Raw genomic sequence first — 13,070 nt, forward strand, 5'->3', positions numbered from 1 at the left:
ATCAGAATGTTTTGCATACATTTCAAGTTCTAGCTTGAAATACAATGCAGTATGTGATAGCATAGTATCTAGTTCCATACAAAAAAATCCAGTCAATATAACTGTTATTCAAATTTATGCACCAATCACAAAAGCTATTGTTGCAGAAATAGAAGAATTCTACCAACAGTTTCAGTGTGAAATTGATCAAACATAAGATCAAGATGCACTGATAACTATTGGCAATGGAATATAAATGTTGGAAACAAAGAGGAAGGAAAAGCAGTTGAAAACTAGGGCCTGTGTGATGGAAAAAAAAGCTGGAGTTAGAAAGAACTGCATGCTAAAATTCTGCAAGACTGACTTCATCACAAATACCCTTCTTTCAACAACACAAAAGGTAACCCCACATGTGCACACCTATAGATGGAATAGCTACAGCTCAAATTACATCTGTGAGAAGAGAGGTTCAATATCTACAGCTCAAAACAGGCCAGGGGAAGACTGTGGAAAAGACCAACTTTTGCTCATATGTGAGTTCAAGTTGAAGCTGAAGAAAAACAAGCCCATGAGAGCCAAAATAGCCTTGAGTATATCCCACCTGAATTTGGAGAACATCTCAAAAACAAGTTTTATACGTTGAGAGTAATGACAGAAGACCCGATGAATTGTGGGAGGACATCGAGAACATCATACATGAAGAAAGCAGAAGGTCATCAAAAAGACAGGAAAGAAATATGGATGTCAGAAGACACCCCGGAGGCTGCTCTTGATAGTAGAGTACCTAAGGCAAGTGGAAGAAATGATGAAGTCAAAGAACTGAACAGAAAATTTCAAAGGGTAGCTGGGGAAGATAAAGTATTATAATTAAATGCGTGAAGACTAGAGTTAGGAAACCAAAAGGGAAGAACTTGCTCAGAATCTCTTAAACTGAAGGAACTAAAAAAAATTCATGCCTTGGGTTGTAATCTTGAAAAACTCTATGGTCAAAATATTGAATGATCCAGAAAACATCAAGAGAAAATGGAAAGACTATAGAAACACACTATACCAAAAATAACTAGCCTGCATTCCACCATTTTAGGAGGTAGCACAGGATCGAGAACCAATGATACTAAAGGGAGAAGCTCAAGCTGAACTAAAGGTATTAACCAAAGTAAAGGTTCCAGGAATTGATGAAATAGCAATTGAAATGCTTCATTGAGCTAATGAATCACTGGAAGCATTCACCTGGCTATGCCAAGAAATTTGAAAGACAGCTACTTGGCTAACTGATGGGAAGAAACGCATATTTGTGCCCATGCAAAAGAAAAGTGACCCACAAGAATTGACAAATTATAGATATTAATGTCATTAATATCTCATGCAAGTAAACTTTTGCCAAAGATCATCCAACAAAGGTTGCAGCAGCACATTGACAAGGAACTACCAGAAGTTCAGGCTGGATTCAGAGGAGGATGTGGAACAAGGAATATTATTGCTGACGTCAGGTGGATTTGTCTGAAATCCAAAAAAATACCGGAAAGCTATTTGCTTATGTTTTATTGAGTACACAAAGGCATTTGGCTTTGTGGACCATCAAAACCAAAAATAGCCTTGAGAAGAAGGGGAATTCCAGAACCCTTCATTGTGTTCATGGGGAACTTGTATGTGGATCAGGAGACAGTTGTGCAAACAGCATAGCATGTTCGTAGTTGTTGAGTATTACTGGTGTATTAGTTGGGGTTGGGAGGGTGTGTGTAGAAAAAAGGAGATAGGTAGCTTCAGTTTTGTTCATTTTTAGGGTCTGTTTGAGCAAATGGTGAAACAATAGGGAGAAATGTTGATTTGGTTCTATGTGCACATAGAATCTTCTGCAGAGATTTACAGCCTTAGAAACTCTGTAGGGTTGCTGGGTCATAATCAATGGGATGGCAATGGGGTTGGTTTTTTGCTTGTTTGTTTTTATACTTAAAAATGTAATACAATCACAATACATAATGTGATGTTCATTAATGATGCCATACTAGTGTGTTCTAAACCGTCTCACTTCTAAGTTATAAAAACAGCAAATTCAACATAGGCAAAAACACTTAAGACAGATGCCAAGTAGGAGGACTGATGACCCAGCCCTGTAGCAGGGTGATTTCAGTGATGAAATTGATCCCAACTCACCTTGTTGCTTTTGTGGGTACCACCCACTTCACCCTGTCCTACCCCACTACCCAAATCAATTTCCCTCGAACTCTTGGGCACTGCTCTGAGCAACATCACCCTGACTCCCAAAAGTTGGTGTGCACTATGGGAAAACAAGCAGAAAAAGGAGTGAGTGGAAGAGGTGGTAGAATAGGAATATAAGACAAGGAAAGTCCTCAGCCGTCAAGTAGTCAAGGAAAATGTGGAATGCCTCCTACAGTGGAAGGGTTTTTCAGAAGAGGACAAGGCATGGATAAGAAGAGAAGTTGGATCACCCCGACCTCTTTGTAGAGTTTCTACAGTTGCAGAAAACTCTTCATGAGACATACATCTGAGGGAGGTGAGCGCAAAGCTGACCCTGCTTCTCAATGTAAAGATGAGAAAGTAAATCAATGAAGAAGAGAGAAGATTCAGAAAAGCAACAAGACTTCACCTGGAGTTGGGAGCCAGAGCTCTTTTTTTTTCTTCTTTGACTCACACCAGGTTTCTGGTGTGAAGGGTGAGGATGCTCAGGACGTTTTTTTTCTGTGCGCCATCAGGACTCCCTATTCACAGGTATATCCCATTGCCATTGAGTCATTGCTGATGAAGGCTGGTAGGTGCTGTCAAGTCGTCCCTACTCCTCATAGCCACCCTGTGTGCAATAGAGCAAAACAGTGCCTGGTTCAGTGACATTCTGACTCACTGCAACTGAATAGGGCTTGTAAGACTCATCGTTCTCCTTTGGATCTGGGCTTTGAATCAGTGACCTTGCACTAGTTCTCACAGCCCATCACTATCCTACAGCGCCACTAGCGCTTCTTATTGAGAGGAATACAAACCAGAACTTCAATACATATTTTGGAGAGATGGGATTCAATCCAAAACACAAGGTAAAGTGTCAGTACTTTCTGTTTGAATTACTAATTGAAATGGGGAAAAGTCAGAGAATGGACACTAGGCACTATAGGGAAATGTTGTTGGAAGGCTTTATTGCACTTTTTGAAATTTTTAATCGTTTTATTAGGGGCTCATACAACTCTTATCACAATCCATACACACATCAATTGTGTAAAGCACATTTGTACATTCATTGCCCTCATCATTCTCAAAACATTTGCTCTCCACCTAAGCCCCTGGCACCAGCTCCTCAGATTTATTGCATTTAATCTATCAGAGAGGAAGGATACAAGTCAATGAAGTGATCTTGTCTCTCACCTGAACTCTCTCACCACTTTTTGCCCCCAGACTTGAAGCCAATGTTTGTCTCTGAAGCTGGCAGTGACACAGCCTTTAAACTGTTATTGCAATCAATAACAGTTTATTTTCCTTTTGGTGTTTGTTTTATTTTTATTTCTTTATTTATGCCCCTTACTGTGAATTAGGTAGGGGTTTACGTTTCAGATCATCCATTTTGCATTTAGCCACCCAAACTGCTTCAAAAGCTCACCTTGCCCATCCGCTTGGATTTCTCATCTCCCTCTTATGGAATAGTATCCTGCTCCCCAGCCCACCTCACTCAGCTATTCAGTGCATCTTCCATCTCCTAGTTTGTTGCATAGTGTCTGGGGTCTTAAAAGCTTTCAAGTAGCCATCCATGGCTCAACAGTTGGTCTCTATTCATCTGGAACTACAGAGGAGGAAGGAGAGTCAGGAATGGATGAGGAGATGGAGTCTGTGCTTAATTGCCTCCATGAACAACCACCTCCTTGTCCTGACACCCGGAGAACTGGGTGGTGCCCCGCTACCATGTTTGAGCGCTTTTATCAGAAATTCCATCGAAGAATCCTGATCATAAAAAGGAAAATGCAGAACAGGATTTCAAATTCTCAAAGATTCTAAACTTTCTGGAGCCATGGGAGGTGCATGAACTCCTGGAACTATTGCTCTGAGACAACCTTTAAACCTCAAGCCACAAACAACCCCTAAAACCTTGTGGAAATGGAACAGTGGTTGGGTTAAATGAGTATCAAGGGTTTGCCTTGAGTATTGTGCTCTTTTTACAACTATCTGTATGGGATAAAATTGACAATAACCACTTGAAATATTAGATTGGAACATCAGGGAGCTTTGAGCTTGTGTTAAGCAAGGAGGAACGACTCAAAAAGGAAGGTGAGAAAGAGTCAACAACGTAAAGAATAGATTCAATATCATTAACTTATACATATAGAAATTGCTGAATTGATATGCCTTGCATTGGACATTCTTAACAAGTGAAATTTTACAAAACACACTGAAAACCACTCCAAAAACCAAATTCACAGAGGAAATGGTAACGCTTTATTCTTCATTGCATCTTTTAGGTAATTTTGAACAAGAGCCCAAATTTTCTTTTATCACTGCACCTCCTACATCATAAAGCCACTCATGCAAATTGAGAGTAGGTAAAATTACCCTCCAGTAGTAGGCTAAGCTGTTTCAGAGAGTGGAACTTAAAGAAATCTCTTGATTCTAAAAATTACATGTTTCTAAAAAGTGGCAGAGAGCTGTGTTGTTTATATGAGGCATTACTGATTATCATGACCCAAAGGCCAGTTCCTTTCATGATTCACACCTTGCAGTACAGGGATTCCTTTGAGGAATGTGTAATGGTCATCGTCTATTGGCTGCCTTCCTAAAACATTCTCCCTGTTAATTTTTCCAACACGTTGGAGGTGGAAGCCTATTAAAGGTGAGTTCTCAAATATGTAATTATATCATTATATGTGGTTATACCTTGCAAGGAAGAACTTCAAAGACAAAAAGAATAAGGTCTGTAGAATCTGTTTCTTCAATTGTTTAGATAATGCCATTTCTGACCCAATGAAAATTCACAGTAGATTTTCTTAGGATTAATTGGCTATTAGAATGGGGCTTACTCACAGAAATAATATACGGATTATAGGTTGAAAGAGTACTTTTCTAGTTGGAATTTCTTCGGATAATTGAAATGAAAAGAAGAATATAGTGTGCTGTAATAAAAGCCATTGCTTAGTTTTTAAGAGAGTATTTAGGATTGAACATTGTTGTTCCCCACCACCAGGAAGAGCAGAAACACAGCAGGCACTACACAGGACCATGGCCAGCAATTTCTCACAACCTGAGGCGCTGCAGCTCTGCTATGAGAACGTGAATGGCTCCTGTATTAAGTCTCCCTACTCTCCAGGAACCCGGGGGGTTCTGTATGCAGCTTTTGGCTCTGCCTCTGTGCTCGCTGTATTTGGAAACTTCTTGGTGATAATTTCAGTCCTGCATTTCAAGCAGCTGCACTCGCCAGCCAACTTTCTGATCGCCTCCCTGGCCTGTGCTGACTTTTTGGTGGGAGTGACGGTGATGCCATTCAGCCTGGTCAGGTCTGTGGAGAGCTGCTGGTACTTTGGGGCCCAGTTTTGCACCCTTCACAGCTGCTTTGACGTGGCGTTTTGCTACTCTTCTCTCTTCCACTTGTGCTTCATCTCCATCGACAGGTACATCGCTGTCACTGACCCTCTGGTCTATCCGACCAAGTTCACCGTGTCTGTGTCAGGAATGTGCATCGGCATCTCCTGGATGCTGCCCGTTGTGTACAGCGGCGCCGTGTTCTACACAGGAGTGAATGATGACGGTATGGAGGGGTTGGTAAGTGCCCTCAACTGCATTGGTGGCTGTCAAATTGTTGTAAATCAAGACTGGGTTTTGATAGATTTTCTGTTATTCTTCCTACCTACTCTAGTTATGATCATTCTGTACAGTAAAATTTTCCTTGTAGCTAAACAACAAGCTATGAAAATTGAAACTACAAGTAGTGAAATCAAATCCTCAGCAGAGAGTTACAAAGCCAGAGTGGCCAAGAGAGAGAGAAAAGCAGCTAAAACCCTGGGGGTCACTGTGGTAGCATTTTTGATTTCATGGTTACCGTATACAATTGACACATTAATTGATGCTTTTATGGGCTTCATCACCCCTGCTTATATTTATGAGATTTGCTGCTGGGGTGCTTATTATAATTCAGCCATGAACCCTTTGATTTATGCTTTATTTTTTCCTTGGTTTCGGAAAGCCATAAAACTTATTCTAAGTGGGGAAGTCTTAAAGAATAGTTCCTCAACCATGAGTTTGTTTTCAGAATAAGTGTGAGCACTAAATGAGATGTTGAGGGATCTTTTGAAAATTATGAACTTATGACAAAATGATATAAGAAATTAATAAAGCCTTTCAAAATTGGGAAAATGTGTGCTTTTTAAAATTCCCCAGGAAAAGTAGTCATGGGACAGTGTTTCCATTAAACCATGGTGAAAGTATTTAGTGTTCAAAATAATATATGCTACCGTGTTTGTGTATATTATGTATCTTGATAGATTATATACCTTCTTGTTTCTTCCAGTTCATTGATTTCCAAATCTCACTTTTGGATGTGAAGTCTCTAATCACTTTCTCTTTCATTCCCAACACTTGTTTACCTTTAAATGGTCTTTTCATTTTTTCTTATATTTTTCCCTTTTTGTTGTTATTTTCTGACATAGTCTAGGTGTAATGGGCCTCCCTGTGGTTAAGGTTCTCTTCATTTGCTGCTCCTTTTGTGAATATTTCTCCCTGCTTCCCCACTGTTCTGTACCTGTCTGGAGCTTTGCGGACAGCAGATAAAACTCTCCTGTTTAATGGCTGGATAACACCTTGGGATGTTCACCTGTGTTTTTGTAGGAGCAGTAAATTCAACCTGAAGTCAGTTAGTAACTGTGAACATAATCTGGAAATTGTGCAAGAAGAAAAAACGACCACATAAAGACTGTCACAATGATTGCTAAGCAAATGGAAATTGTGAAAATAAAAGAATTATTATGATAAAGCTGTTGCAATGATCAGTAGCCATGGCCATTTTAGTACCAATTTTTCTCATCTAAAAAAGTGTGTTTTTCATTCCTAATATTGTTGCAGGGTCATAAATATGCTAATGTAGCTAACAGTGCCTATGAGAGAGCGTGAACAATGTGTTAGAATTTATATGTTGTTCTCTCCGATGTCTTACACTTGTTTATTAAATAGCAGGTTGTTTGGAATGTGTACCTGTAGTATTTCACACAATAAAAGTAAATTATAGTAGCACAGTGTTTGTGGTTTATCTGCAGAGCAACCAATTGCATACAACCGTGGGAGTATTTTTCTTCAATGGTTTCAGTAAGACTTTTCATTTTTTCAGGCAAATATTGATTATACATTTTGTGAATTACCTGTGTCAAGCACAGGCAAAACTATTTTGTAGGTAATGGTGTGAGGAAACACATGACGAATCATATTGTTGAGAATCTAACACCTGTGAGCAGAAGAGCAATTTCTATTGTAAAACTAGTCATTGATGCTGGTCATTCTTACAGCATTATCTTCTCATTCTTGTGTGATCTCCTTACCTAGAGGTTAAATAAGCTTAACAAATCTTTTTTTTTCTTTTTAGAAAAAGTGTATTTGGGGTTGCATGGATCTACAAAATTAAGAATTAACTTCTGTATACATATGATTACATACATACAAGTTGGGAAACAGCAAGCAATTTAGTAAGGCTAGTGGCAGAGTAAAATTCAATGGAGTTTCTTGCTATCACTTACTGTACACAAGACGTCAGAATAACAGTTGCAGACATTATGAATAAATATCATGATCTTTACATTTGGAGCACACAAAGTCCACTTTGGTGAGTAGTGACTGGGATCTAAAGAGCTTGTGAGCAACCATGTAAAGTGGAACTATTTGTCTCCCCTTGTCTGGAGCAAAGAAGATTGTAGGAAATCAAAGCAATGAAAAACATAGGCAAACAATTATTCCAAAAGTTTAACGGACTATGAGACCTCCAACCCCGGGGAACAGGAGACCAGAAGAATTAGGTGATGCTTGTCCACCACTGCTGAAAGGGCTGGAGTGGTCCGGAATAGAGTGGGCAAAAAATACAAAGCAAAACTCAAACTAATAAAGACCAGGCTTACTGGTCTGATAGAAACTGTTGAACCTTGAGTGATAGCTCTCAGACACTCTGCAAGTCAGTCTGAACTGAACTTACCCCTAAAGCTCAGCTTTCAGCCAAACAATAGACAGGCTTAAAGGTGGACAGTAGCAACAAGGAGATTCCCACTCTTTAGAACCATCGACCAGATGAGATCAAAAGAGCAGCATCTGCCAGAAAGAAAGACCAGTTGGCAGGCAGGAGTAGGACAGAAGGATGAATGGAAACATCAGAAGTAAGTGGGGAGAGTGCTGTTACATTCCAGGATTGCAACCAGTGTCACAGAAACGCGTATGCATTGTTGAGTGGAGAACACATTTTCTCTGTAAAAGTTCACCCAAATCACAAGAATAAGTTTAAGGAAAAGATAGTCTATGTAATATGGCCTACCTGTATATATATATATACTTATTCTTTTTTTAAGCAAAGATTCATTTTTGTGTAACAGGTATATGTGTGTGTGTTGAAGAATTGATTTTGTTATTTTTATATTTTAAATGTCATTCAAAAGCTTTGTGTGTAAAATAAATATATTAAAATTGATACTATAATTCACGTATCTCTGTTCTTAGCCTTGACGTAAGGTTACTCTGTTTGCTTATTTCAACTTAAGGAGAATATATATTGATTATATTTACATCTTTTTTTCTTACATAATGAAATTAAACTGTAACTGCATTAGCTTACTTTATGAACCACATCTAGGATATTCATTTCATTGTCATTTTATATTTTTATGGTGGGTCTTTAATCTCCTCCTACTCCTCCTTCAGAAGGACCCAGTATGAGTCTTTTCATTAGCTGTAGAAGCCCCCAAATATAATTTCATGATCCATTCACTCAGAAACATAAAACTAAGTATTACAGTAAGAAATTAACTTATACACCTTTGAACATGGTAAAATAAAAATCTAAAGCATTATAGATACAGAAGTTTGAGTACTGTAACAGGCAGTGTTCCACTGCCACTCATTAACGTCTTCAATGGCTCATCCTTCAGAAGAATACGGACAACCTCTTCCTTGTTCCGAGTCTCTGCTCCTCTGGGAGCTCTGCTGAAACTGTCCACCTTGGATGATCCTGCTGATGTATGAAATCCTGGTGATGGAGCTTCCAGCATCAGCAATATGCCAACCACCATAATGCCACAAACTGACAGCCAATGGGTGGTTCTTAGCATTAGGGAAATGTATTTCTCACTAGAAGGATCCCTGGTGGTGTAGTGGTTTTGCATTGGGCTGAGACAACAACATGCATAAAAGCAAGACAGAGCAAAACCAAGCAACAATGTACAACAAAACAGCAACAACATCAATCCACTGATGAAGAACAAATTAAAATATACCAAGAAAGAAAAGCATGTGTTTTCCAGCCTAGCCTGTTGGGGCACCATGCCCTGTCTCCAGTATCCACCCTCATCATTCCCTGGGGATCTTGCTACTCCCCTTACCGGAGTAGAAAGCCCCATCTTTCTCCTGATATAAAGTGAGCATCCAGTAATTCTAATTACATCATAATTGTTCTCCTCTCCAATGCCTGTTCTCCTGGTAAGTAGATAAAAGTCAATTTGGAAGAAGTTGTGGGGAGGATTGATACTATAATAAGTTGGCTATGTTCCAGTGTCCTTCTTCAGATGGATTCCGTATCCCCTTACTCCAAGGGCTATACAGCTGTGAACTGGCACAAACCTGGGAATTCATTGATGAACTATAATATTGCTATGTTGACTGAATTTGTCTTCTATTCCTGAGAACTCATAGCAACTCTATAGGACAGGGCAGGACCATCCTTTTGGGTTTTAGAGACTGTATTTCTTTAGGGGAGTAGAAAACCTCCTCTCTCTCTCGAGGAGCATCTGATGGTTTCAAACTGCTGACCTTGAGGTTAGAAGCCCAGTTTGTAACCACTATAGCACCACAGTCACTATGAGTCAGAATAGAATCAATGGCAATGAGTTTTGTAATCTTTGTTTCCTGAGAACTAAAATTTTCTGCTTAGCTGACACCTTACTTCAATGGCTGCCCCCAGAAGAAGCACACCAGCTTGTGTGAGGCAAGGACAGTAAGTAATAAACTCCAAGAACAATATCATAGCTCAAATTCTGAGCACTCAGTTTGCAGAAGGCTATGGATGAAGTGAAAGCCCCAAGTCCATTTGCAGGGTCCCCACATGGATTAAACTTCTGGTAAATCCTCTCTGACTATTGACCAGGGATATGAGTAGCCTTGCCAACAGATAAAGTATATTGGAAATCAGGCTAATGCAGATGTGTAGTTATGTTAAAATGTAACACCTTATAACTTGTTCCCCCTTCTGACTCATTTTAATTTTGTTTTTATTATTTTCTGCTTTTTTCTCCAACAGTTTTATTGGCATATAACTCACATATCATATAATTCTATAGTTCAATCACATCAAGAAGAGTTGTACACTCATCACCACAATCACTTTTAGCACATTTTCTTTATTCTTGTATTCATTATTAGCTCTCCATCCCCCCACCCACCATCTTCCTCTGCCATACCCTCAAGGAGCCATTTATCTAGTTAATGCCTCTATAGATTTACGTATCCTGGATTTCATAAACAGAAAAACATTAAAAAACAAACAAGCTACAACAAAAACTAACAAGAATACAATAAATAAATAAAACTAAAATAAACCAATACAATAAAACTAACAAGAAAAACGAAACAGATAAAAACCTTAATCAAAAAGAAAGAAAATATTTAAAACTAGAACAAATTTAAATAAGGAAGACTGAATGATAGGGTGCTATATTTTAACCTAACTGCATCTGCATATTTATGGCTCTTGAATAATCTTTAAATTGTTGTGAGGGACAGGATTGGCTCTTCTATCATATAAGTTTACCTATCCCTGAATTCTGTTGTTTTTTTCCTATCCCTGAATTCTATCTAATAATATAAGATATCCTTTTAATATAACTGATGTCCACTTTTGTAACCATACCCGCATTTCTTTGGAGAATATGAGAAAGAGTTCATAAAATATTTAGAGTTAATTATAATGAAAATTTCATTCTCTCCCACCTAAGTTTGAGGCAATTGAGATTTTTACTTACTATTATGTTTCCTAAATTTTCATGCACTAATCAGGTTATTATTGTTGTTGTTGTTATGTTATCAAGTCAGTTCCAACTCATACAGACCCTATTTTTAATAGAAGGAAACATGATCTGCTCCTGCATCATCCCCCCAAATGTGGTTTGAGTCTATTTTTGCAGCTATTGTGTTAATCCATCTCATTGAGGGTCTTCCTAAATGTCAGTGATCTCTGCCAAGCGTGATGCACGTTTCCAGGGACTGGTCTCTTCTGATAATACATCTGAAGTCTGTGAGAACAAGTCTTGTGATCCCCACTTCTAAGGAACTTTAGGCTGTACACTTCTTCCAAAACAGATTCGTGTGTCCTTCTGGCAGTCCATGGTACTTCTAGTATTCTTCACCGGCACCATCATTCAGATGCATGATTCTTCTGTGTTCTTTCTTCTTGGTTGTTTAACTTTCACATGTTTATGAAGAAATTGAAAATACCATGGCTTGTATCAAGCTCACCTTAATTCTCAAAGTGACATCCTTGCTCTTCAATGGTTTGAAGAGGTCGTGGGAAACAGAATTGCCCAATGCAATTCTTTGTTTGATTACTTAATTATTGATTTTTGATCCAAGTATAATAAAATCCTTGACAACTTCAATCATTATTGTCATTATGCTGTCTATTGGTCCAGTTGTGAGAATTTTTGTTTTCTTAACACTGAGTTGCAATCCACATTGAAGTCTTTGCTTTTCATAAACAAGTTTATGAGAGAATGGTTCCCAGAGAAGGACATCATACTTAGAAAAGTGCAAGGTCAGTGGAAAAAGGAAGACAATTGAGGAGATAGATTGGCATCGTGGGTGCAACAATGGGCTCAAATACAACAATGGTGAGGATGGTGCAGGACCAAGCAGTGTGTATTGTTTTGTGCATAGGATCCCTATATGTCTGAACTGAGTTAACATTACCTAACAACACTTTCTACCCATCCTTCTCAATCTGGCTCTAAAGTTAACTCCTGGCTGATTTCTTTTCATGCATTTCCAGCCATGTGAGTTGATCTTCTATCCTCTATGAGTTTCAATGCTATACAGATGATAGTTTTAGTTTGAAGTCATCGTGTTCTTAGATTTTTATGTCTGTCTCTCATATTAGATGGAGAACATATGCTATTTCTTATTTATAACTTTTCATTTTTAGGAGCTTCATTCAAATAGATATAATAATTATATTAATTGTATGGATGAGTGAGGGAATTATATCTGTATTTGTATATCTTTTAGAAAGGATAAAGTTACATTTACCTTCAGATATTTGAAACATCTTGGCCATGCTACTGATGTGAAATAGAATGCTCTCAATGTCCTTTGGAAGAGTAACATATGTTCTTTATGCTGTTTACCCAGATAGGAGATCTCCTCTATGTTAGTTTGCTGAGTTGTTCTCTTTAATAATGAATAAATGTTTTTTCTGTATTTATTTAGTCATAAAATTTTAATGCTTTGATTTTATAATATGGTAAATTATATTATTTAATTTCCATGAAAAATTAAATTTCTATTCTATTTTCACTATACACTTTATTCATTATCTTTGTGAATTATTTGATTCTGTTGATAAAGATTTGTTTATGAATATTGCATCATTATTTATGAGTGATAATGTTACCTCATTTTAAAACATTATCCATATGGATTTTTTCCTCAACAGTTTTTTTGGGCACAGACTTTACATATCATAAAATTCAATATTTCAATCATTTAATTATATCAAGGAGAATTACCGTACAATCATCACCACATCAATTTTAGAGCATCTCTCCCCACCCCCACCCCCACCCCCAGTTAAATTTCCTTTAAAATGAGTTGTGCATTCAAAATCCATTCTAGTACTCTCTTCCCCCTCCCAACTTCATTATTTACTGCTG

General features: G+C 38.1%; 1 protein-coding gene across 1 annotated transcript; it reads left to right on the plus strand.

Annotated features, from left to right (window-relative positions):
• The first annotated feature begins 5,190 nt into the window (after positions 1-5,190).
• LOC101648999 (trace amine-associated receptor 8) lies at positions 5,191-6,222 on the plus strand. Its single transcript, XM_004710923.1, has one exon. The coding sequence runs from the start codon at positions 5,191-5,193 to the stop codon at positions 6,220-6,222; it is 1,032 nt and encodes a 343-aa protein (XP_004710980.1).
• The last annotated feature ends 6,848 nt before the right edge of the window (positions 6,223-13,070 follow it).

The sequence above is a fragment of the Echinops telfairi genome, unplaced genomic scaffold, assembly GCF_000313985.2.
Source record: "Echinops telfairi isolate 266 unplaced genomic scaffold, ASM31398v2 ScPeMD7_3533;HRSCAF=4204_0, whole genome shotgun sequence".
Lineage (NCBI taxonomy): Eukaryota > Metazoa > Chordata > Mammalia > Afrosoricida > Tenrecidae > Echinops > Echinops telfairi.

What these genes read in the sequence shown, in the direction of transcription:
- LOC101648999 (XM_004710923.1), top strand. Translation starts at nt 5,191, where the DNA reads ATGGCCAGCAATTTCTCACAACCTGAGGCGCTGCAGCTCTGCTATGAG.